Source organism: Nicrophorus vespilloides, unplaced genomic scaffold, assembly GCF_001412225.1.
Source record: "Nicrophorus vespilloides isolate i.1.1-1 unplaced genomic scaffold, Nicve_v1.0, whole genome shotgun sequence".
In the NCBI taxonomy this organism is placed as follows: Eukaryota; Metazoa; Arthropoda; class Insecta; order Coleoptera; family Silphidae; genus Nicrophorus; species Nicrophorus vespilloides.
This window is the reverse complement of record NW_017099949.1, coordinates 67318-94456: the sequence shown is the minus strand read 5'-3', so window position 1 is coordinate 94456 and position 27139 is coordinate 67318. Positions and strand designations below refer to the sequence as shown.

Here is a 27139-nt window from a genome sequence, read left to right as displayed (position 1 = left end):
TTATTACTAATAAGATACTAGTTATAAAGATAAGTGACTTTTTTTTCACTGAATATGGAAATTATTTCTTTTATAAAATATAGATTTTTCTTAATTAATACAAAAGATTTAATGATAGAAACTTTGCTTAGAAGAATATTAATGCTTCCTTGATTCGCTTACCGGAACTGGCTAATATTATTGCTTCCTCCCCATTTGGTTCATCGAAATCATAATGTTAGCGAAATGCCATTCAGAACTTTCATTTTCTAAAGCCGTCTGTTATAGAGAGCAAAAGTACAAACACCTAGTTGAAATATGCAAGATTATATCAATATGAAATGTTCCGCTATTTCAACGTTTTTTTCAAATAAATATAATATGTAACACATTCTTTTCATACTTTCTTTTATGCAATGAAAAACATAAAGTAAATTACACTTGAACAAATTATTTGAATGAAATGAAATATTTTTTATGTTACTTCAAAATTGTTATTTTTTGAACATTAATAAAAAAAACTTAAATATATTTGAATTAATAAAACATTTTTTAAGTTATACAATAAACGTTTTAAAATTTTCAATATTCAAAATATAATTGAAAATTTGAAATCGGATTTTACTCAAATTTCTCAATTGAGGGTAAATACATAAATTCTATTTAAATCATTTCTAAAGCAGTCCGATTAATCATTAGACAAGACAATAATAAGTACAACAAAATATTTGAATAATTGATATGATGAATAAACTTTCTATATTATTATATTACAAATTATTTCTGAAAGTAAGAAAATAAACTTTTATCAAAAAAAATAATATTTTTTTTTGGTATTGTCAATTCGTTTCCCTTCAAATAATAAATTGTTTAAACGATTTTCAATAGAATCATAAATTGTGAAAAAAAGTATTTTAAGCTTTACAAATATTTAATAGAATTAGTTTTTAAATAAGAAAAAATCATTGGATATTATAAAAAAGGTTCAATTACATACATCAAAGTGAAAAATGAAAGTAAATTTCGCAGTAATAATATAATTGAATTAATTTCTAGTCAGCAATTTCAGAGAAAAAAATAGTAAATTGTAACAAATTGCAAATAATTGTATACGGAAAGTAGATCTGTTGTACATAATAATTGAAGTCAACTAAAAAAAATAATTGATGTTAAACAAGTTGCGAATAAATTATTTATACGAATGAATATTGAAATGCAGAAAGCAAGAATGGCATTCTCGTTTGTGTTTCGAAATCGAATTCCGCTTTGCATAAATAGTTCGTATTTCTCAGATCGGTTTTAATTTATGCAACGTATTTTCGTAACTAATTAACCGTGAAAACTGGGAGAATGAATTATGTTTTAATGCTAGTTTGGTTTCAAAATGCATTTCACGTTGTTTGAAACAGTTAAAGACGTATTTTCCAATTAGAATAATTACATCTACATTTTTATCATTATGATAATTAGGTATAATTACTAGTAAATTGAAATGCGTTAAATTTCATTAGTTTTTATTGTAACTAAAAATAACTATTTTTTTTAATGTTTAAGAGATAAATATTTCTATAGATAAATTCCGTTAAATTTTATAAAAGGAATAAAAATATTGTATGAAAAATAAATTTAAATTCAAAATATTAATACCAAATATTTGAATTTTTTATTAGGAAATTTTATATATGGAAATAACGAATGAAATAAAACTGGCAATGCCTAAACTATTTCTATAAGTTACTGATGTGATGTGCAATTCAGGCTAGAAAGTTACATGTTTTAAATTATGGTGATAAGAAATATTACTATTACTGATGACAAAGTTTCTTATAAAATGTACATAGATCTAATTGTAAACAGTTTTTATGAAGTTTTATTAATTTAATGACAAAATATAAAAACAAAAATCATATCAAGATATCTAGATATTTTTTCAGAATATTATTAAAAATCCTCATTTTTCTAATCAATTATCTGCAGCTGTTGTTTTATCAATTAAATTAAAACATATATTTCTATAGGTTTCCAGCTAATTGTTATTATAAATGGAAAAAATGTAGCAATTATTTTTTAAAAACTAGGCTTCATTTTTCAAGTTATTAAAAAAATAGAACACAGCCTGTTTAAGATTCAGATGCAATATTTTGAATATTTTATTTTGACTTTTTTTTTGTTTACTTTTAAGTATCGAGTATGTGAAGTAGTTCATTGAAAAGTCATTCAAAATCCGATCGAAATTTCCCTTTTATGCCGTGAATAAATTACGTCAATCGAATTTATACAATGGTTTATAAAACCCGAACGGCGTTGCATACATTTCAATAAAGCAAATTAATTCGAATTTCTATTTTTTCGGTCAAGTAATTTAGAATGTGAAGTTAATTAAAGAATAGAAACATTGATCAGCTTGGAGTGTGTTACAAAAGAAAGTGGAACTCTCAACTTGATTTATTCTAAACAAAAAGCATACATTAATCTGTATTCCAATGTTGAAAGGCTGACAAGGTCATGCACGCATTATTCCCCGAAACCTTTCCACCCAGCTAAAAACCGATTGCGCAATCGAAACGATTTAGTTGTGCACGAAGCAATTACACGAAAACTTGGTTTATTTATACGGCAAGAGAGCGATCAAGGATATTTGCGTATGATTTACACGAACCGAAGAAATATAAAAATAAAACTGTTTTCTGTTCGTTGCAAAACTCTTGAGACCCGAAGCACATACAACATAGGTGTTGGGCCATCCATTCGAGCCGATATGATTTCATACCGGGATTCGTAAACGAAATTATGAAAAAAAAGTCCCACATATTGTTGTCCAGTAGAAGAAGAAGAAAAAAAGTAATATTAAAAGGAACGAGAGAGGCGTTTGTACGTCGTAATTGCTGCCTTATAGTATCTCACTCGACAATCTGCATTCGATCCTTGTTGGAGGAAGAAAGAGGGAAAGAAGGCCATTGTGCTGCAAGCAAAGACTTTTCCACAAAATATATGTATTTCTCTTCTTTTTTTTTTGCATAGAGTAAATTGTTGAACATCTCTCATGCATTGTTTATTTATGAATAATAATATACAAATGAAGGAGAAGGATATACTCGTGTGGCAATTTCGCGGCGCAGACAGATTTGTCTACAAAATAAATGCACAAAACGTTTCTAATTGACTGCATCACGAAACCTATTACTGTTTCTCTCCACTTTTCAACCGACAATTTAGTGCCGCTGCCGAGGAGAAATTTCATTCAGATTTCATTATTGCAATTCTACATACATTATTTTCGTATCACTTTTTTAATTAAAGAAATCGCATGCAATTATCTTCTTGGCTATCTCGACTTTTATCCATAGAGAATGAATTTCATTTGCTTTTCTTCATTTTTATATTTTTTTTTTCATAACGGATAGCAAATAATAATTATATGACTACATACAGATTTCTACAATTTATATTAATTACCATCATTTTTTTTAGAATATAATACACATTTCACAATATAATAAACGTAAAACCATAAGCATTAATGCGAACACACTAAAATGTACAATAATATAACTAGAAACAATGTCGTGCCAATTATGTTTTTGTGTGTAATAAATTTGACAATATACTAAGATTTCAAAAACAATATTATTTATCTTTTTGTTAGAATATTTTATTTATAAATTTGCATAGACCCTCATTTTGGCATTTTCTTTCCTATGAATTGACTTAATAGTTTAAAAGACAACTCCGAATTTAAATAAATCTTAGATGATTGAGGTCTTAATCTAGCTTCCAGGCTGGATTTCAACATGAAGCAGAGATAAGGGAGTTTTTCCGCTGTAAGCTTGCTTACATCTATCGAAGTGTTCTGCGTATGTTCAGGAGATGGAGTGTTCTGTGTCGGTGGTTCTGTTGCTGAAGGTCGGGTGGAGTTAGCCGAGTGATTCCGTTGAAGTTAACACATTTTTCGGGCACGTCAGCTGGATTCATTCATCCTTGGCTGGCTGGCCGATGACACTCTTCCAATATTTTTTTAAATTTTCAATCTTGATCTAGATGAATTTTAAGTTTTCTTTATGTCGTATTTTTTGTAATTATCATTCATGTTTTTATAGATTTGGAAACTTTCATCAATCCTCCAACATATCATTCGCACCATTGATGTGAGCGAATGGTTTCATTCAGCCAGATGGCTTGGATTATTATTAATGTAATCCATAAGAGAGCCTTCTGCAACGGTGGTCTTAGAAGGCCGAACGGGTTTACATGGTTTTTTCTGCAGCAAAAAATTCTCCGCATTAAACAGAAGTTTGTTTTATGTTATTTGAACCTGGTTGATGTGCAGGGAAAGCATACAGCAGTGCCGATCTGATAATGGTTTTATACATCAGCAGTTTGCTACGAAAGTTTGCTTCGGCCGTTGATTGGTAGTTTAGTGTTGTCTTCTAGCAGAGTGGCAGTGTTTCCTTAACTCGGCTATCTCATTTGCTCCCCAGTAGACCTGTGTTGAATTGTGGTCGTTCGTTTTTTTTTCATAGCATTGCTACGTTCTTTTATCGACTCCATGAGCTCTACCGCTGTTGGTCTTTCTACAAGTGTATCGGCGAGGAAATTTATGTAGTTTGTTTTTAAAGTTTTCTTATATGACTTCTTGGTATTGCCTTTTCTACTTTAGATCAGCGTTTCTCAAACTTTTTAGTTCGCAACCCCCTTTTGGAATGAAAAAATGGTATGTGTAGAAAAACATCCCGGATTGATCTGTTATCAATTTGTTTGCGACCCCCAAATATTATTCACTTTAAGAATCACTGCTTCAGATTATGTATTTGTGGTCACTCAGTGTTTCCTTGTCCAGAACCTTGCAATAGCCTTATTTCAAATGTAATCTGTGCTTTGTCGGATTTTCAAAACTTCTGCTTTCATCCTTGTGTATGATTTTTCTAGATCATTTGGGCAATACATGTTGTAGGTTTTTGAATGACTGATGTTCTATTTCCAGCAACCAAATTGGCTACTAAAATAAAATCTACGTCGATAAGGAAGTACATTCTCCAATTATTATGCATTGTAAGCGCTACCATAATCTAGATTATGGAGTTATTCACTTACAGCTGGAGTGGCGCTTAATTGATACAAACAATGGGTAGTTCTAACGACAAATTTTTTGTTTGCAGTTTTTTCGTCGTTCGGTTAACCGGTTTACATTGTGTTATGTAAATTTTGAAGATGGTCTACATCCAAACTTGTTTATTTTTAAAGTTCATCTTCGATTACGTTTCTTCGCATATACATTTTTAATTGAGCCTTTATTTTTAGGTCAATTATTATAGACATTTTAACTTTCCCCAAATCTCTTACAAATATTTTTTTTGTATTACATAATTTTTAAATGTATTTAAATCACTTGGTTCGCTATAATCAATAATTAATAAATCAATTTGTTAAAGTTTTTGTTCAATTAATTATTGAGAGAGTAACAGAAATGTAAATTTTAATATAAAGATCCATATATTTAAAAATTATGTAGTACAATTCTATTGTGATCATGTAATATAAATTATTTTCAATAAGCTTGAATAAATCTTGTTTTATTTTCATTTTCACTCTTGCGTTTTGTGCATGCCAAATCGCATATTCGAAACGCCTTCATATACGAATACCTAAGCAGAGCAATTGTTCTCGAACATGAAATGTACCAATTATCAAAGACCTTGCAGTCGTTTTTGATAGTTCCATGACATTCACCAGACGCATTGATACAATCTGCACGAATGCACTATTATTTACAATTATGCATTTTATTTCTATTTCTTGTAACTATTTCACATTTACCATGCCATAATACGTTTATTTCGTTAAAAAATAGTCATAATAATCTGCTCGCAGGAAATGTTCTGCAAAATAATTATATATAATTTATAAATTAAAACACTTTTTAGTATCATTATAAACCAGCAAATATCCATTGATAGAAAAAAATATATGATTGAATTAAAAAGCTAATCTAAAGAAATTATGAAGTTTGCATATCAAAAGCGTTTGTGAATAGCGGTCTGTGAATCATACACTAATGATAGTATTTATATTTATAAATAATGAAAAATATTTCCAAATTCACTTCTTTTTTATTGTTCATATTATTCAAATTATATTTGTTCATTGTATTCCTGAATATCTCTCACCGAGATTTTGATGTTGAGTGCATTTGTCTTGTTTTTATGTGGTTTGATATATTTTCTGGAACCCTTTCATTTATAAATAAAAATAAACAAATAACTTAAGAAGGAACAATTCTAATAGCAGCTTTTTTGCTGCACATGCTTGCGTTTTTATCCTAATGGTATCAGTTTTGCTTCATCGGGTACATTAATCAATTATTATTATCTTGTCATTGTTTCAACAATGTTAACGGATATGTATAAAATTCTTTGCAATTTGGTGATCCCTATTTTTAGAACATTCGATTATTAAATCTAATACATTATTTAAAAATTAGCCAAGAATAGGTCAAGGGAAAGGTTTTCACCTTTCCCGTAACATATGTTCCCTTTTTATAACGGAATTTGCTGCTTCTAGCGCATTATTTGTTTTAGGATAGCCGATAGCGATTCCTTCGTACCATGTCAAAAAATAATCAGTAAATTTGGCCATTGTCTACCTTAGCACATCTTTCTAAAAACAAATTTCCCGAATTCATAAATGTTCCGTCATGTTTATATATTTGCATCATGGAATCATCATGGATCATAAATTATATATAATAGTTTTGTCGCTATGTACGCTACTGATTTTGACTGAAATATCTTATATCAATTACTAAGTTTAAACGTCAAAACATTTCTTATACATATTTAAATAATTCTTGAAGCAATTTAGAATAATACGTGATATTGTGACATAATTTATGGAACTCTTTAAAAATTATTCAAAAATGTATAACAACAGTTTATAATTGTAAGATATTTTACTTTTCACTCAGTCAATAGACGTTCACGAAAATGTTCTAGCAGCAGGCAAACTGGTTTTTCGCCGTGTTAATGGATATCCTTGTCAAATTACTTTATATGTTGAATCGATCTGTACTATATTTGATTTTTTGACAATAGAATTATTATATCTTGTTCTTCAGGATATAGTAATTCAAAAAAAATGGTATATTTAAAACAAACGGATCATTCTTAGAATCGGGAGAACGGTGTAAAGAAAGAGAAATTTTTATACCATTATCTTATCACCTTTCCCGATATATTTGATATACCATATTTTGTGCGTCATTTTTTTCTTATATAATGTAAAAAAGCATTTAGTTTTTTTTAATCTTCATCATATTTTTTGTTAATATTTTTTTTCTTTCTTCATCTCGTTGCCAAAAGAAATATCGGTCAATATTTCTGTCTAAATGTCCTTTGTCCTTTATATATTTATTAAAAGCCTCCAAAGCATTGCTTATAGCATTTATCCTAGGTGCTACTAACAAATACCAAAATTAATTTTGAATAAGCCATTCCTCATTAAAATATTTTATCTTTTTATTTATTAAAAGGAATTTATAAATTTTGGCGTTTATTGAAAGGAGGCGAGATAGTGAATGTTGGAACCGGTAGTAAAGTTCTTAAAATAAACTAATATCTATTAAATTATGTAAGCTTTTGTATTTTTACTGAGATTTTTTCCAAAGAAATAGTTTTTAACTTCGTATTATTCATCATTTTATCGCATTCCTAGTAATTGAATTATTTCCGTAATTCCATCCAATTTGTCACGTACTATTTACCAAACGGACTTGTACGTAAATTATTGCAGAAAACAGAAAATATAAATAAATGAACATGTCGGAAATAGCAAAATATGAAAAAGAGATCAAAATATTTGAAAAATGCTTAACGCCTTGCATAACCGAATCTCTCATTTCTATTTTTACACGCACGGCATGCGTTAAGAAGTTTCATCGAGATCATTCCTAACGTGGTAATATTTGTCCATAATTTCTTTCCTACTTGTGATCTCATGCGCGCCTTACGCAACGTCGTCGCATTTCGCAATATTTAAACGTAATTTAATTCATATTACTTATGTGCATGTATGTATAAAATTTGTATATTTGGAGCGGTGAAGTTTCGGTGAAATTGAACGTGAGCGTTCGACCACTTTCTTTTAGTTCCTAACAAAAAAAAATAGAAATAATACGAATGTGCCTGAAGAATTCCTCGATAGAAATCAATTTGAAATGCAATTGAGGCACGGATTTCTCCGCAAAAATTATTCGTCACCTTTCCCAAACTCCATTATTTAATCCAGGACCACACAGTGTTAAACAATAAGAATTGTTAATATGTTCGATGAAGACATTTTTTTATAGTCGTATTGATATTTCCCACGCCCACATTAAATATGTGGGCTTTGTTTTATTATTAATCTGTTTCTAATAATCAAATTTTATTGCCTCAAACTGTTATATAATTTTGAAATAGATTGGACAATGCTCAAAACAAACGAACATATTATATAAAGAGATTTTAAATCAAAATTTCAAATTTTATTAGAATTAAATTTAGTGCATCTACTCCTCTAATTTAAAATACATACTTATTTGCTACGGACTTAAAGTATATTGTTAAATATTGTTTGGAAACTAATTAACAATAGTATGCAAATATTTTTTTAATTAAATTTATTATTTACAATCTACCATAGACTGGTTTATTTAGTAAGTAAATAGTTTTGGCAACGAACAGAAAAATAACAATGAAGGGCGGAAAGACCTCGATCGTTAACCCTTTGGCCAGCCTATTAATATTTTTTTTTTATTTTATGTTAGAATTTATTTATATATAGAATGTATGTATTGATGTTTGGTCAATACATTATTATTATTAACAATGATCGGAATAATTTTCTATTGGAAATGGAACCCTTCCAAATAACAAAATATAATATAAATAAATATTAACTTTAACCATAATAATAATTAACTAAAAAATATTTTGTTTTAGAATATAAATGGGCAAAGTTTATAGCAAGAACATTGGGGTAATTTTCCAATATGTTTTTTTATTGGGTACTATATATGTTAAGAATTCACATTTACATGTGTTCATTTGGAGGTTATTTTGTATAATGTCGTTTGGCAGCATGCACTAGATACTTCTATTGAAAACGTTAAAGAATGTCAATGTTTGACTTGCTGGCTATTCTCCAAAGCTGGATGCCGTAGGTCCACACCGGTTTCAATACTGCATTATATATTAATACTTTATTTACCAGCCATAACTACGATTTTTTCCCAAGCAAAGTATAATTATGCGAATTGATAGTTTTTTTTTCAATATGAATATTTAGGTACGTTTTTAGAACGCCGAAAACGTATCTAACTATTTAGCATCATCAGCTTCTGGAATCATTCTATTGTTTAAATTGACTGGTGAGCAGATTCCTTTTTTAGGGTGAATGTGACATGACTAGACTCATTTTCATTTGTTTTAATTTGCCATTTCTTTAACTACTTCTGAAATTAATTCAAGTTGGTTTGCAGTTATTGTGCCGCAACACCAGATCTACATTGGATGATGTTATCAACATAAGTGGCAACTGTGGTTTCCATGGATGTTAGTAGATCAGATGTATAGATGCATATATATAGTATTAGTCCCAGTATACTTCCCTGAGGTACACCTGATTCAATTACCTCGTGTTACCTCGTTTTCTATCTTTAGTATCTATCGTATAAATAATACTTATATATATTATAAGATATGTGAGAAAACGTGCATTGAATTGTATACAGCAAACTTTGTCGAATATCTGAGTTATATCCAGAAACATCTCTTCAAGAGATTGTCTTATTTTGCTAGTCACTCGATGGATTGTTCAATGGTAGAATAATTTCGACGGAATTCAAAAAGGACGTAAGCTCTGGAGCAACAACTGCTCAAACACTTTTGACATCACAAGCAGCAAGCTGATGTTACTTCGTTGGTTTAACTATAAACAATTTAATATTTCATTGACAGGGAAAATATCGTATTATTTGAATGGAATTTATTATAATGATCAAAAGTAAAATGACTTTTTTGGGCATGTAATAATTATTAATTAATTGTTGTATCTCATCCAAAATACTCATGTTTGAAACAGGTTTGAGTAAATCTGTACAATGTTCTTCAAATCGATTCGCCCTTTCTTTGTTACTTTACTACTTTTCTATAATTATCATCACATAGATATGTTATTAATTATTATAGATGCAGTGGAAGATATAAGATCAATGAAAGTAAATTTTAAATTCTGTTATTATCAAAAGGCTATATTTATTTATTTGGGTTAACCGATGCATGCATATTAAATTTACATATAATGCCTATGTATAACAATAAATGTTAGCACTCTTTATGTTAGGGAATGTGGTGCAAAAAATGAATATCCAGCAAGGTCGAACTATTCCTATTTGAATTGAAATATATAAGTACCTCCACAAATTGCACACAATATTAAGCTTATTATATCTCGGAATTATATAAAAATATACATCTTTGAAACATTAATAATCTTACCGTAGAAAAGAAAAGTCATTATTCTTATGAATAACCGTTTGAAGGCTGAATGAAACTTTAATATGATCCTATTATTACAAACTGTACACGGAATGCATATTAACGAATTGTGAAACTAAACTTCCTTTAAATTAATTTAGCTTTCTGTCGTGCAAATGTCAATGTTAACAACGGGAAGTTCATATCCCGGTCTTTGAAATACAAAGTTGAATTTATGGAGTTTTTTTAGTATATAAATTTTATATTACATTTCAATTTGGAAATCTCGCTATAATTTCAAAATATTTCTTTCATTTGCATAAGTGTGAGAAAATATTTGCAAAACTTTTGCTTATAGTTTCGAGGTTACATCATATTATTTCGGTATTTTCTTTGAGCAATTAAATGATTATCAGTTAATTAAATTACAACTGATGATATAAATCGAAGTTGCTTCAATTGCCTTGAGCTACCTCCATCCATAGTTTATCGCTCGGAGTACTTTTACTCCCAGATTTAAGACCACTTTGAAAGTCTATTTCATTACGCATATTTCATTTATTTTTTTTTAGATATAACTAAAAGTATAATTAAACCCAATTATTACCATAATTACTCAAACCATGATTCAACGTTCAAACAATTTCCTTTTTGTTAAGTAAATAATCAATTGGATAATCTTTTGGAAGGTTTGTGATGGTAATTTTTGATTGTGCATAAATTATAAATTAAATTTCTATATGTAGTTTCATATGAAATTACGTAAAATTCTATATATGTTGATCTAATAAATAAAACAAATTAATAATTATGTACAATAAAAACTCCCACAATTGTTTCCATTAATATCCCGGATTGTTTCAAACCGGACTAATCGATGACTTTAAAACTGCAAGAAAATAACGCGATTTAGAAAGTAAAAAAAAGATCATTTATGTATTAAAAAATAGATTGTGGCTGATCAGCAAATAGGAAAATATTGAAATATTTAGTATGAAACTATTCTTAAAACATAAAAAAATTTACTAATACAGGTATTCCCCGACTTAAGAACTCCCGGACTTACGAACAAAATTCTAAAAGCTCTAACTTATTACAAGGTTAATAAAAAATATAACTGTCCAAATAAAAATTAGTTTTTCTTTAAAAAAAAAAAGTTAAATGGATTTATACTTCTGATATAAAGTAACGATTGTCAACATACACATAAGGTAAGTTATAATATATTATGTTTCTTAACTAGTAAACATTATTATTACACTAGATGTTACATATTATAATATTTTGTTCATAGACATGTATTTGTAACTCCTAAAGAAATTATGTTAAAGAACACGCAATTAAAGCACTGCGCAATAAATTAATTCATTTTCCTTCGAACGTTCTTACAATATTCATGCATAGTTTTATGCTTGTAAATATAGAGATGACTAGATATTAATAAATTAATTATTGATATAATCTCTTAAAATTTAAATATTGTTTTGTTAAGTTAAAATTAAGCAGAACTTTATTATCTATAAAATTCAGAATCGTTTGACAATTAAACAAAGTATTATTTTTTTTAATTACAATACTTTAATTGTAATTTACATGTTAATGTTCCATAAAAGTCATTTTTTTACATTACTTTGTGTTAATAAATATTTTCATCATTTAGAAAAAAATATACTCCTAATTAATTAATTAATTAAAATAAAGAATTGCCACACGTTTAATTTTATTATTTTAATTTCTCAACTTTGGTCCTTGGAATATTTCGAAATCGTAAATGAACATTTATAAAGTAATATTTCATATCCTACATATATTTATATTCAGTATTTTTATGCAAAAAATATTTGTGTTAATATAGATATTTAAATAAATTTAATTAACATAGGTGTATGCTATATATATATCAGGTCAATAAATTTTGTTTTCTAAAAGTGATTTATGTATTTTTAATTTAATTTCGGATTTTTTACTATACTTATTATTCTGGTAATTTTGGCTGATTATACGAATTTACAACTTACAACATTCCTTTTCATGAATTCCCTGGAAAGTTTTCAAGAAACAAAAAATCATTATATACTAAGTTCTAAGGGTAATGCACATTCTAATTTTGATATATTTATTAAAAATTAGAGATAACACATTGAAATCTACGCATGTAACTTTCACCATAGTATCATGCTCAACCGTCACACTGCATTTTACCACAATCTGATGAAATCATCGTTACACTTGGAAAAATCCTAAGAGGAAGAAAAAAACGTACTTAAAGCCAGCAACCTGTTTAAGTTACGGACCGGACAGTTGCGTATTTCAGACAAAAATAAATACTACTTATATTCATTCTCTAACTTTATAAATCAGTTTATGGCACTAGCATCAATGTCAAAATGATAGTAACAATATTTAATAAGATGATGTTTTTAGTAGTCAATAAATAAATACGAGATACACCGCAACATTTCTATACTGCAGGATGGTTTAAAAGTATTAACGTATCACCTTGTAATAGTATTTATAATTACATAAAATATTAAGCGTTAATATATAATAAGTTTCTTAATTAATAAAATACTTTATTTGAACCGGTTAATTACTGTTTTTAATTACATTTTTAATATCTATCATTCCTAAAATTATATATCTTTTATCTATGTTAAAAAATTAAATTATTTTCAATTTACATATTATTTCAATTAATATTATTTTTATTTAATAAATTATTGTAAACTATGATAAATTGTATGTAAGTCTTTGTTTGAGGGTTAGAATCGAACATTTTATTGGGTAATAACACATGTATAAGGTTCGACAGACTTTTGAATCGAAGTGGATGACAATAAAGATTACTATTGCTATAAAAGCTATATTATTGCCGCAATATAAACGCATGTTTATGAATGCACTAAATAAGGGATGATAATAATCAATAGTTTTAACATAAATATGATGTGATTGATGTTACTGTAATTTCCTCTCTAAAAGAGTGAAACTAGTATGTAATGTTAAAAACACATATATAATAAAAAAATAACTTGCAAACCATATGGTATTTGTTAAGGTAATTGCAAAAAAATTGTGCATCTTAATATTTATTTCCATAAATTAGGGAAACCGAGTAAGTTATGCGATTTCCTAAGAGGTATTTGGCACAAGTGAATGAAAGTAATTATTGTTCATCGATTATCTCCGACTCTTTCGCTCGATTCCAAACAACGCAAATAAGCCAATTTAAAATCAATTGTTTGCAATTTGAGTGTGGCAATATGTGCGTTAATTCGGTTGCATATTCAGATCCACGACCGTTCGTTCGTTCCGAGGAGTTAGAAAGTGAATTTTGATTCTGAACGAAATACTTTCATTCACGAGCGATAAATGTATTAATTAATACAGACCATTCGTATTCTTTTATACTTGTATTTTTCTTCACATACAAAACACGTATTTATCTTAAATTATAATAATTAATTATTCCTTTATTAGTTTGTTAATAATTAGTAATAAATTCGCGTAATTCATTTGTGCCCATTAATGTCCGTGCCTTGATCATTGTTGCAACTGCAACGGCTGATTGAATATTAAAATCGCGGATAATTTTCATTGCATTATCATTGTTTGTCGATGGACCTAAATATTCATTGAATTTTCATTCACACATCGTACTCTTTCCACATCTTTGTTGTCATTGTTGACGCTGATGTTGGTGCTTTATACATTATTTTTCTTTACTAAAAATTACGTTGCGCAAATGTTGCGCAACGTGCTTTTCATTGTGTTGTGGGAGAATTCATAATTTGGCCGAACAGAAACTAAAAAAAATGATGGAGTCAAGCGCAATATTTGTGTACTTTGTTTTGCGCCAATAAATAAATCTGCCGATCGATAAGATCAAGACAAGGATGTATAGTGTGTGGTGCGTAGTTGCGCAAATGGAAAAATCTATTGTTGACCGTGGGATTGAGGCAGTGCCGTATCTAGGAAAATCGATGCTCACGGTCGAATTTGATGATGAATACATCTCGAGTCTCGAGCTTTATGAAAATAAATATGATATAAACACATAATTACCTTGTACAGACATTACAATAATATATATTTTTATATATCATTGTTTCAATTGAAACGAAAAGTTAATTTATTATAAGATAATAATATGCTTACTCATTTCTATATTTTAAATAATAATGCTTAACTATTAAGAAGCTATGACCTTGCACGTTTATAGAAATAATTGTGTGCAGAAAAAATAACAAAAATATTGAAATTAAATTAATATTTGAAGACAACAAAATGTTTGACATAATTTAAATGTTTATTATTCCTTATAAAAAGTTCTTTAAAAATATTGAATATCTTCTAATATTTTAGAATAGATTGTAAAAATAATAAGAAATGCTAGTACAAAATAATACACCAGAAAATACAATCAAGAAAAAACTACTATTCTGAGATATATTATTAAGAATATCCAAGCACATTCACTAGAAAATTCGTGCATGAAGTGCCAATATCCAGCCATACCTTTAGAAATTAACAGAGCAACTTTATAATAAATTAAAAATGAAAAGTGAAAGTATGTAATTAAAAGTGTTTCAAATACCAATTTTATGCTTGTGTTATTTGTTAATGTTTTTTATGTTGTCAATTTTAAATATATAGGAATGAAAGTTCTTATTGTAAATATACAAAATTTGTTCAATTATTGGATTTATGAACTTTTTTTTGACTATTCTGTCTTACTAAACAATAATAATATTTCTTGAAACAATTAAGCTTACAGAAAAAAAAGAAAATATAATCATGACCAACAGTTTTATTAAATATCCCTTCCAAATATTATATTATATTAAGAAGTATAAATTTTTGTTCATGACAAAAAATTTAATAACATTTTATTAAATTTATCCGAAATTTATGGCTTTTTTAGATAAACAATACACTTTTCTAGCTGTTGACTGTTAACCATAGTTCATATATATAGATGTAGTTGATTACATTACCCATATAAGTATAAATCTTTTGTTAAACTGTGAAACATCAGTTATTAAATGACTCTTAATCTAATAAATTTGATTCAGAATTTTGACAGTATAAAAAATATAGGATTAACAACAAATGTCTTTAGGTAGCTGAATTTCTCTCTCTCTCTCTATTAGTACGAATATATTCCAGGGATGTAATAAATTTATGAGTTATTACATAAATTAAAGCAATTCACAATTTCAAAGATGTTTTTTTTAATTTATTTTATAAATACAAACGATTTCTTTTGTTTTGATAGTATTTAAATTAATATAAAAACATGCGTAAAAGAAGAAACTGGTTTGTTTGTGTTAGGTTATTCACCTAAGTAGAGATCACTATTTTGACGGAATCTATCTGATTCTGAAGTAATTTGATAGATTATTATGCTGTAACTGAGTAAACAGAATCATATAAGTAAAATAATTTAAATGTTTTGTTTTTGGAATATGGAAGTTGTTTCATAAAATGATCCTTATTGTTATTAAAGTGATTCCTGGTGATTTATTAATAGCTTTTTGAATCATTAATTAATCATAATAACTAATAAAAAAATAATTGAAAAATCTAATCTTAACATAGTTTGGTACAGTTTTATGATAAAAAAAATTGTCTAATTATTTAATAATTACTATAATGCAAATTTCAAATATTTATCTGCACTTCTATATGTTTTGACTTTATTGAAAGATGAATAAATATTCATAATTTTTGTTGAAATATTGAAGTGGTTATAATCGATTGTATAAGATTTATTTATGCTTATTTTATTTTACTTGCGACTTGGGTATTATGTAAAACTGGTTTAGAGCGTTTGTTGGGTCATCCATACTGTTTAGTAGGTTAATAGTTTTTGTTGGACCCAATAAATATACAATATTTTACTCTCGCTTTTCATTCGGTTCTCGCTTTCTTCTGTCTGCAATCGAACACAGTTTTTCAACGGCGCTAATAATTTATTCGCAGGCAAGAAGTTTAAATACAAAGTTTTATAAGTGGAAGCATTTACAAAGTTTATATAAACTGGTGATAGGCAACCAAACAAACATGGGAATAGTTATAAAAAAATATGACATAAGAAAAGTAATATAGTTTAAATTACTTTTCTTATGAATTCTATTTGTAATCGTTTATACTATTTTATGATTTATTATCAATTGTTAAACGATATTTAGAAATCACTATAAATTAATTAAATCTCAAAACACTAAAATTTCATTTTTATATCACAAATTTGGGACCATATTTCTTAAATTGAAATCTTAATAAATTTTGATTATTTTCGTAGTTGGAATTGTCCATAATAATTATTCAGATTCATTTTTAGACATTATTTAAAGTTAGTGGTACATGCAAGAGTTGGTTGATTTAAATATACTTTTTCATATAATTGTGACATAATTTTAGCATTTAGCATTAAATATACAATAATATTGTTCTACCTTTTATTTATAGGTAATCAAAATAAAGACTACCCAAAATGTATAAAAAGAATAAAATTTAAACTATTTTATTATTATTTGTTTTTTCTGTACCATTATGATTTAAAGGCCAAAATGACTTTTTAATTGTTCAGTGATTGTTTCTTTCTATAAACTTAGTGATAAGTTATATACTATGATTAATAAATATGATGTTAACATTATTTTTTAAAAGACATATTATAAAAAAAATTTATTGAATTACCTTAAAAATATATTATTTACAATAAAAAATACATTTTAGCTGATATTTAAGTAAGTGTTAGGTTGGTATTTCGTTTTAACGTGAAAAAATATTTAAAATTTGTATATACCATTTCTAAAAAACCTTTGTTTAGTTTTTTTTTATGAAATTCAGTACTCTACCTAATTCATGTGCCATCTGGTTTTGAAATTACATAGACATCATTTCGTGCAACATTATATGCAGTAAACAAGATTGCGCAAACAATTAGTGCATGCATGTAGGTGCATTAAACAATGGAATTAATCGAAGGTACGTCCTACAAAACGTTGCCAAATGCATTTCGATTTACTCGTACCATCAATATCAATCGGATAACCTTTATTTTTACATTACCATTTCCAGATTGTGTCATCGTCATATGCATCAGTGAGAAAGAGTAATTTTAATGGTTGATGTCCACAAAGGATTTGTTTTTATTCCGTCAGTGAAATGCATGTAGCGTGAACCGCAGGACTTTTGTTCGTCGGTTTCTTTTGAATAGTTCGGTGGTCTAATTATTACCATTATCGGTATTGTTGGTAGCGGCATTTTTTGTTCATGTTTTTTGATACTTTGTTGGAAGACATTGCAACATCTGGTTTCTTTTAATAGGCCTGAGGTCTTTAAACTTTGCTGGTAGCGTATGCAACGATTCCATCATTAGTTTTCATAAAAATGGGGATTGGAACGTGAAAATTACAACATGCACATTTTTTTTGATATATTTAAATATGGTTTACTGCTAATTATTTTTTCGTTGATCTAAATAATGTCTATAAAAGTTTTGACAACTATTTGTGATAAATTTTCTTACAACTTAATAAATAAAGTATTAAAGGACTATTTACATTTTAACGCTAAAATGACATTAAATAACTATTTTTTGTTGATCGAAAACTATGAATATTATAAATAATTTCGTCTCAATCAATTTGTTTCAAGTATTATAAAAAATATATTTTAACGTGTAAAATTTCCATTCTACATTATTTATATAAAGTCAACCCTCCTATCAACCTTTCCTATAATAGTAAAAATAATTTTAATTCGTACCGGGAAACTGCAATAAAATATTTGTGCTTGATATTTTTTGATATTTTGATTATGTTAATATGCGTATTCCAAATATAGATTTGGAGATTTTTTCACATATGATAATTTTCACTACCCTTTAAACGATTTAAAATTTGTATTTCTATCTCAAGAGAAATAAACTTTGTTTTTAATTAATTTATTTTATTTTTCATTTATTTCATATATTAATTATTAATAAAGTAAAATTTATTAAATAATTATTATGGTGTGTATGTGTGTGTATATAAATTTGTATGAATCAAAATTGTAAAATTGGATTAACGTTATAATTTTCAAAATTTACTATGAATTTAAACTTACATTTATTTAAACAATTATAATAGTTACTTACTAAATCTTATAGGTTATTTTCCATCGAGCATCTTATTAAATTGATTTAACAACATAACAACAAATGATACCACAAAATATTACATTTTAAACAGTCGTAAAAATATATTTATTATCATCATAAATACATATACAAAATATTGCTACTGATCACAGGTCTTTCTGTACTATTGAAACAATTATAGTTAAATTATTTACAATAATGGTTCAATTGCTGCTTTAACTTACTTAATAGTGTAGGTTGAAAAGCATTAATCCATTTCATAGAATATTGCACAAGCAGACCTACCTAATTCTGTTGAATTGATCTGCGCTGTTGATATTTTTTTAAGTATTATTTTATTATTCAATTGTTTAAATTTTCTTGAACAACTAACTTATAATTTTTTTTTCTACATTGAAAGTTTTGTTTTAAAGATCAATTCATTTTTATTATTTATTTGTCACTAACACAAATTTATAAAAACTATATTGACCAATATCAGTTGATTATGAGGTTACAAATAAATTCCAATATGTTGATGTTTATATAAATAGATAATTTGTTACTAACTTTGCATTTATTGATTTCGCTTAAAGTAGATGACACATTTAAGGCATGAAAGTGATTAACATTGAGAAACATTTTTTTGTTAAATAGTATTATCTCAAATTATAAATAATAAATAGAATGATCTTTAAATTAAAATAACACTATTGATACATTAATTGTATTATTATTTTTTTAATATTTATATATTTTGTTATTTTATATGTAAAAAAATCATCTAATAATATGAAAATAATAATAGTAAGTCCTAGATAGAAATTGCTGGAAAGTGTTTGAAAATAATTCAGTACTATTATTGTATATACTTTATTTGAGCAATTAAACGTTTTATTTGCAAACATGTTATTTCATAAAGTTGTTAAGTATTCGATTACTACATCAATAATGCGGAATTTGCTTCAAAATATTTTTCATGCATAAATAATTTTAGAAGTCTCTACCGTATTACGCTTATGAAACCTTGAACTTATTCACAGAACATTGTTGTTTGCCAAGCCCTTAAATTTGTATACAACATGTCTTGACATCTCACTTTATACAAATAATGCATATTTTGAATTGTAACTTTCTCGGACATTGTTATGTTTTATATTTGCGGTTTCAAAGAATTTTTTTTTTCTCAAAAATGTATTTTGTTTTGTATAAATTATAGAAATAAGTATCGAAAAACATGTATCTCTTCTTATATATATTATGTTACTCTCACACGCTACATATGTACAGTCTCTCCTCTATATAACATAAATATACATACAAAAAAATTCTAAATGCTAGAAACAAATACAAAGAGGAAATAAATGACTTAGGAATAGGATCTAGCTAATATGTTATTGCATTTTATATATACTTTTTTTCCGAAAACCGTTGAATTTAAATGGAGTTTATAGATTTTTAAAGAGTTTAGAATTTCAATCACAATTAATTAGAAACTAACAGTTCGAGAGTATTTAGTAGTAGCCGAAGCTAATGTCGTGGAGAGCAGCGGCACCACCTTGTGGAAGAGCGTAGTCTTTAGCGAGTTGGTCCAAAACACCACCAACTTGACGGTTTGGAGATGCTACTGGTCTTGGAGCAGAGTATTGTGGCCTGGGAGCAGCTGGGGCAGGAGCTGGAGCGGAGTACTGTGGCCTGGAGATGGCTTGAGTGGCGGCTGGTGCTGGGGCGAATTGTTGTGGGGTGTATTGTGGCCTTGGTTGTGGGGCTGGTTGAGCGTAGGTGATCTTAGGGAGTGGCCTTGGAGATGGAGCATCGTAGTTGTCTTCCTCGATTGGGGCTGGGCTAGCGAAAGAGAAGGATTGTTGAACCGGACGTGGAGCTGGACGAGGAGCTGGAGCTGGTGCGAAAGCCCTGGTTGGAGCTGGACGTGGTTGGGAGAATTCGAAGTTGGCCTGTGGGACTTGCCTGGCTGGAGCTGGGGCTGGTTTGTATTGTGGAGCTTGGGCTTGGAATGAGTCGAAGGATGGACGTGGGGCTGGGGCACGTTGACGAGCGGGTTGAGGTTGGTTGTACTCGTCTTGGATGAGTCCGTCCTTGGTGGTCTCGTCCACAAGGGTTGGTGGAGCGACGGTGATTCCTTCGCCGGATGGTTCAAAGCCGTATTTGGTGGCTCCGTATTCAACAACACGAACCTTTCCGGTGTCATCAATGTAACCATATTTGCCTTTCACATCTCCGGATGGAAGCTTAGTTTCAATCTTGAAAGAACCATCAGCACCTTCGTATCCGTAAGTATAGGAACCATCTTCGTTGTGCCTAGAAAACGTTAATCAAGAAATTAAAATAAATTCAAAGTGATGTGCATTTATTGATAATTACCTGTTGATTTGCTTCAGGATTGGGACTGGGGTTGGCTTCGGTTGGGCAGCACCGGAGAATCCACTTTGGATCCTGGATGGAGCTGGTCTGGCGCCAGTCTGGTACTCATACTCTTGGCCATAGGCCAAAGCCAACAAAGCAAAAACAGCGACCTGTAAGGAAAACATAATAGTTAGTACTAACGTAATGCAGCAATGTAATCACAATCAATTGTGTTTAGACCGCGCCCCTGGTTTTAGCAATTCAAAATGTTAATGCTAGACTGCACACTTTCTAATCACACAAGCAAAAATCCATAATTTTGGACTACACGACCGGACAACTTTCTGGGCCAAATTTTCACCTGTCTTACGCAACGGTCGCTTTCTTGCTTCCTGCTATAATACTTTTAAAATGTTATTTTGTCGTCATTTATATAACGGAATGTCAACTTAATTGGGAAAAGTACACGAATGCATTCACGAGACTGCAGCAAGGAAGTGGCCTTCAGAGGCAACTTTTCAGATAAATGTATATCGGACTCCACCCAGAAATTTCAATGCCAAATTGGTGCAAGACTTGATCGAATCGTTCAATTAGCATTTACTACATCGGATTTAATATTGTTGACGTCGAGGAAACCGAGGATTTTATTCAAATCAGTCGAACACTTAACATTTTCAAATGCGCAATCGTGGAAGGCCGTTCATCATCTAATAGTCCTCTCGCTTTTCAGAAGTAGCACTTTGATAATTACAGTATACCCAAAGGTCCTTTTCAATTTTATTTTTTTTTTGTTGTTGTTATTTTCTTATCAGTTAATTTATTAGATTTGAAGGTTACTTACGTATCTGAAAGGTAACATGTTGTTGTATTTTGGTGTGAGCACACTGCACTGAAGTGGTGCGGGGGAGAGTCTGGTGCTTTTATAAGTAGTGACCGAATTGTAGTTGGTTCTTGGTGGGGCAGTCTCTTGGTGTTCTTGTAGCTTGGGCCCCGCAAGGTCCCGGATTCGAATCCCGCTCCGAAGACTTGATCCTTTCACCGTACACATACATGCACACATATGATCGTATACACATTCGTATACAAGACACGGCGAGATAAAACACCTCGGACACAGACGAAGAAGAAAAAGAAGAAAGGAACGACAAAAAAGAAATGAGACTGCGATATTTTTACACCGGATTGTCATATAACAAAAATTTCAATACGTTACTTAATGTGAGACTGAATTAGGAAAAGGAGATCGGTGAATTGTTATGTAAAAGTTCTAATGACTCGGAGGTATACATCTAGTATTTCCGTTATGTGAATTGTGACGACAAAACAAAAAGGAAGGAAAAGCGCAGCCGAACCTGAGAAGAATTAATTGGATTAGAATTACGTTCGGTTTTTCTGAATGTCGACTAAAAAGTATATGGTGCAATCCTCAGTGCTGCACATAAAAGAGAGCATTAATGTTTGGAAAGAGTTCATATGTTAAAAAAAAACTAACGACCGAATCAGAAAAATAAAATTAAACCATATTCCAATATTCGGACAAAACTACATTCGTAAGAATTTTATTATTTGTCTGACCTATTTCACAATTATTTTTATATCGACAAGTTTTTTTTATATAAAATTCGAACTATTTCAAGAGAAAATAGTTTTAATCTTAAAACTATATATTATGTTTTATTTGTTGAATATACATGTTTTAATTTAGTATTTGCAGGAAATGTTTTTGTTTTGAGAAACATTAAAAAATAAATTGAGACAAATATATAATAATTACTTCAAGAGGATTAGTTATATTTATATTATAAGTATATTTATATTTTTTTTTTCAGTATCAATGAAGCTTTACATTTGTTATATTTTATTTTCTATCAAAATTTAACAAATTTACTTAAGAAATGTGTAGTATTTATAATCAAAATATATTGAAATTTTATTGACACGTATTTTAAGTTAATTTTGTTATCATTTTAATTAAAATTATATTATTTTCTCATTTAAGATAGATTATTTGCTTGAAACATTACTTATAAATTTGAAACATTTTTATAGTAAATTAATTTACTATTTGTTTATGAATAAATGTTAAAAAAAGTATAAGTTAATTCATAAACATATTCAGAAATAATTTTAAAACAAACATATAATTAATATTGCATTTAAATTATGTTTTCAATATTATATTAATATTCAATACAAAATATAATTTAAGGTACTTAATAGCAAAATTTAACCACATTTTAGAAAGTGATTAAGTTTATTATATAAAGAAATAATTTGCGACATACATATTACAAATAAGTACTTTACGCATACTCACGTTCTGCTTTCTTTTAATCAATTACTCAGGAACTTGACACTTATCTCATTCTAGAATCTAGATCAATATTATCTAGAATCTGACACTAGATTTTATGTTGTTTGTGAGTTCTATTGTATTAATTTGGTCAATAACAAAACTTCTATTGTAATCAACGGGAAAATAATACAATGAGTACAAAATCATATGTACTCATCAAATTGAGGATACCTCCGAGATATAAACTGGTATTTTACTTTATAAATGTTTCTGTCTATTGTCATTGTTTAAACAATGTTGTATTTCATAACTGTGTTCAAACGGGTTAAGTTGTGATATAAAATTACTTTCATTTGTATATAAAAAAGCTTGTTACATTTTTTATTTTACAAAGTGAAATAATTCGGAAATTTACTGTTTTTGCTATTTAATTAATAAACATTTTCTTTCATATGTTTTATTTTGATTCAGAAGAACTTCTTAATAAACGTACATTATAAAAAGGAAAATTTGATAAATTATTATTTCACAGACAGAAAGACGTATAGCCTTTTGCAGCAGTTGAATTTTATTATTGTATTATTGTATTCAGTTTTTTTTTTAATTTTATAATTTATTGATGCAATAAATATTATTAGTATTATCTCAGGTATAAATTTGTTAAAAATCTTTTAAACATATTTCTAAGCTGTCCATTTCAACTCATCCATTCGCTTGCACTATCCTAAAGCTTGTATGTAAATAGCATTGACCTTATTGACGTATACTTGCTGAATACTCTTTACAATTTGCAAGGTTAATTTGTTGAAGAAATAATTTGTTTTGCTTAATACGCTTATAATTTCAAATTACTATATATTAATGTATATTATACGATACAAGTCAATGAAAGGTACATATATTTTCTTATTAACATGGAAGTACATAACAACAATAACATTACCATTTCGAAACTAGTTTGTATGTTGGGTTGCCCATGTATTGATAACATTTTTTTTTCTTATACAAATTATTAGTTTTTTAGATTGATTGTTTTTTTTATAATTTTGTTTTAAAAAAAATATTATTTATTTTAATAAATTAAATAAACAAATTAAATACCCAAAATACGAAGTTTTTAAAAGTTAAGCAATATGTGTTTGACATAGACTTAGGTGACAGTTATTTTCATCAACTCAGTATAAATGTAATAATATTTTTGTATAAAGTATACGATTTGCTATATTGTAAAATACAATGCATATACTGATAATCCACAAAATTGTGACAATATATAAAATCGTATTCGAGGACTATACCTTATATATTATACTACATTTTCTTAAAGTTCGAAATGAACTGCGGTACAAGGTTTTAATTTCTCAAATATGAGTAAATGAAATGTAAATTCTGTTCTAAATAATTTATGCTCAATAAACTGAATCGAATTTAAGTAATTTTTATTTATGTATTTATAATAAATTGAATCTTTCTTTGAAATTAGCAACCTTTAAAGTTTACCGATTCTCTATCGAATAATAATGAATTGCATATAATAAACATACAGTACTTGATTTTCGAATATATTTTGCACACACATCGATGACGTTCCATTGATGCGGTTAAATAGCACATGGAAATGTTGCTATTGCATCCTACTGCAAGAACGTTCTGCAATATTTTCAAAACACATAACGTGATCAGCCTAAGGCATACGAATACATGAACGAACAGCCTTGACAGTAACACCTTAGCAATCTAAAATTAATTAAAGTTTTTTTTGTGCATATGATTGATTATTGCAATTATATATATTGTTAAATTTCAGTTATTTCCTGGCCACAAAATAATCATATAACCTAATCCTGTTTCTTTATATTTGCAGAAACAATTAATTTTATTATTAAAAAATAGTTTATTTTGTTTCTTTCCTCATCAGTTGATATGTATGTTCCAGTGTGAATGCTCTTTAAATTAGTTTATTTTTAAAATTGTTAATTAATTGGAATTTTTCAAATAATTATATTACTGTTTGGACTAATTATAAAGCCGATTCGGATATTGAACAGCTGGTTTAAATATTTCAATACGATTTCGACAAAATTCATTTACATAATTGCTTTTAATTTTCACGAAGGAATAAAAAAACAAAAATAGGAACGTGTAGCCGTAGCACATTATTTTGGACACGCATGACAGTCTAATACCTTTTCGTTTCTTTTTTGTCTTCCTCCTCATTTTATTTTTATGGGTGTATCTATTGCACATTTATAAAAAAAAATATATTAAAGAGAACATTTTTACGTAAAACCATAGTTTTATTATATTTTTATACTTTTGGGTATTTTGATATATATCTTTTTACATAATGTTTTGTGTAAGGCTGAGCGCGTAAAGTGATCTTGATATGAAATATCCTTTGTACTCGGACTTTCGTTAATATTGCGTTCAATTCGATCTTAATGTATCGATAAATCTTCAAGGGCTTTTGTGTGCGGATTGCGAGGAGGAAGAAGTTTCTGTTTTTATTGCGGAATGTCTGCTGCGTCTGTCCTGCAAGGCTGTTACGATTTTATTTCATTTTATTATCGAGTTTATTTCCTCCATAAATGTGTTTTTTATTGGTAATCCAATGCAGATTTAGATGCACATTTTTCTAACGACGATAATTTCTTCCGCGGCATTCTACATCCCAGAATGAATGAATTTTAAATCAATAATTTGGTTCGTTTTGTTTAAAGGATTCTTACAGCCGTTATTGAATGTCAAAGTTGATTGTCTGCTTCCATGAACCGGAACTGCCCTTGGATTTGAATGACTGACCTTTATTTTCTAAAAGTGAGCTGCAAAATAATCAACGGTCTTTCAAACATATTTCTGCATGACTCAATGTATGATGGTGCTACATTCATAAATCTGACATCTATTGTAAAAAAAATCTATATCTGCATACAGAAATTTCAACAATAAAATAAATATTACAACATAATTATTGAAATCAATGTAAAATGTAATTAAAAAGTGATTTTTTTTAAATATAAAAATTATCATCAAGAAAGTAAATAATAGGAAAGTTTGTTAATTTTATTACTAATAATATTTTGAATTGTTATCTTAACTATTTCATAGTGATGCATCTTCGATTGAAAAGATTTATAAATGGTAGCGCCTGGTAGCACTGAATGACACAAAACAAAAATAAATTTTGTAAACACATATTACAGATATTCTTTAATTATTTTTTATTATTTTATATAAAAATATAATTAATGGAGATGTTAGAATATGAAAAAGAACATCCCTCAAATGACCACCATTTTCCTGCTCACAAATACAGGTTCTTTTCATAGCATTTTCACTATGACCGTGTGCAAGGTTTCAGGTCGTAAACGTAGGATTTTGGCAGATTGTTTTTGATTTCTTGAATTTTTTGAGGTTTATATTATATTATATAAAAACTCGTGCTTTCAAGAAACACTGGATATTAAAAAAATCAATATTTGTCCCCCAGCATGGCCACGCTGATTTCTATTTTCATAGAAATAAGGGTTGATAACTCTTTCAGCTATAACACAGCACCAAACAGTGCAATTTAGGAAATGTTTCATATTGATGGGATTTTCAGTACTCAATAATTATATTAATTCTGAGTTTTAATAGTTAATCTTTTACTGGAATAGAAAAAAAAACAATAATCCACGGAATGCTTTTTAACTTCTAAAAAAGATTGAAAATGAAAAAGTCATGACTTTTTTAAACTCTTCGGTCTTTCAGGCGCCGCACGTTATAACTTGGATATATTTCATATCCATTCCCATTTTATATTTACTTCATATATTCTATTAATTTTGATATTTTAAAACTTTGTAATTT

At 28.2% G+C, this 27139-nt stretch overlaps 1 protein-coding gene across 1 annotated transcript; it reads right to left on the bottom strand.

Moving 5' to 3' along the window:
• Positions 1–19633: 19633 nt before the first annotated feature.
• On the bottom strand, positions 19634–22101 carry LOC108566270 (translation initiation factor IF-2-like). Its single transcript, XM_017926073.1, has 3 exons — positions 21833–22101; positions 21007–21158; positions 19634–20943 (listed from the first exon to the last, which is right to left on the bottom strand). The coding sequence occupies exons 1-3, from the start codon at positions 22049–22051 to the stop codon at positions 20139–20141; spliced, it is 1176 nt and encodes a 391-aa protein (XP_017781562.1). The 5' UTR covers positions 22052–22101; the 3' UTR covers positions 19634–20138.
• Positions 22102–27139: the final 5038 nt, after the last annotated feature.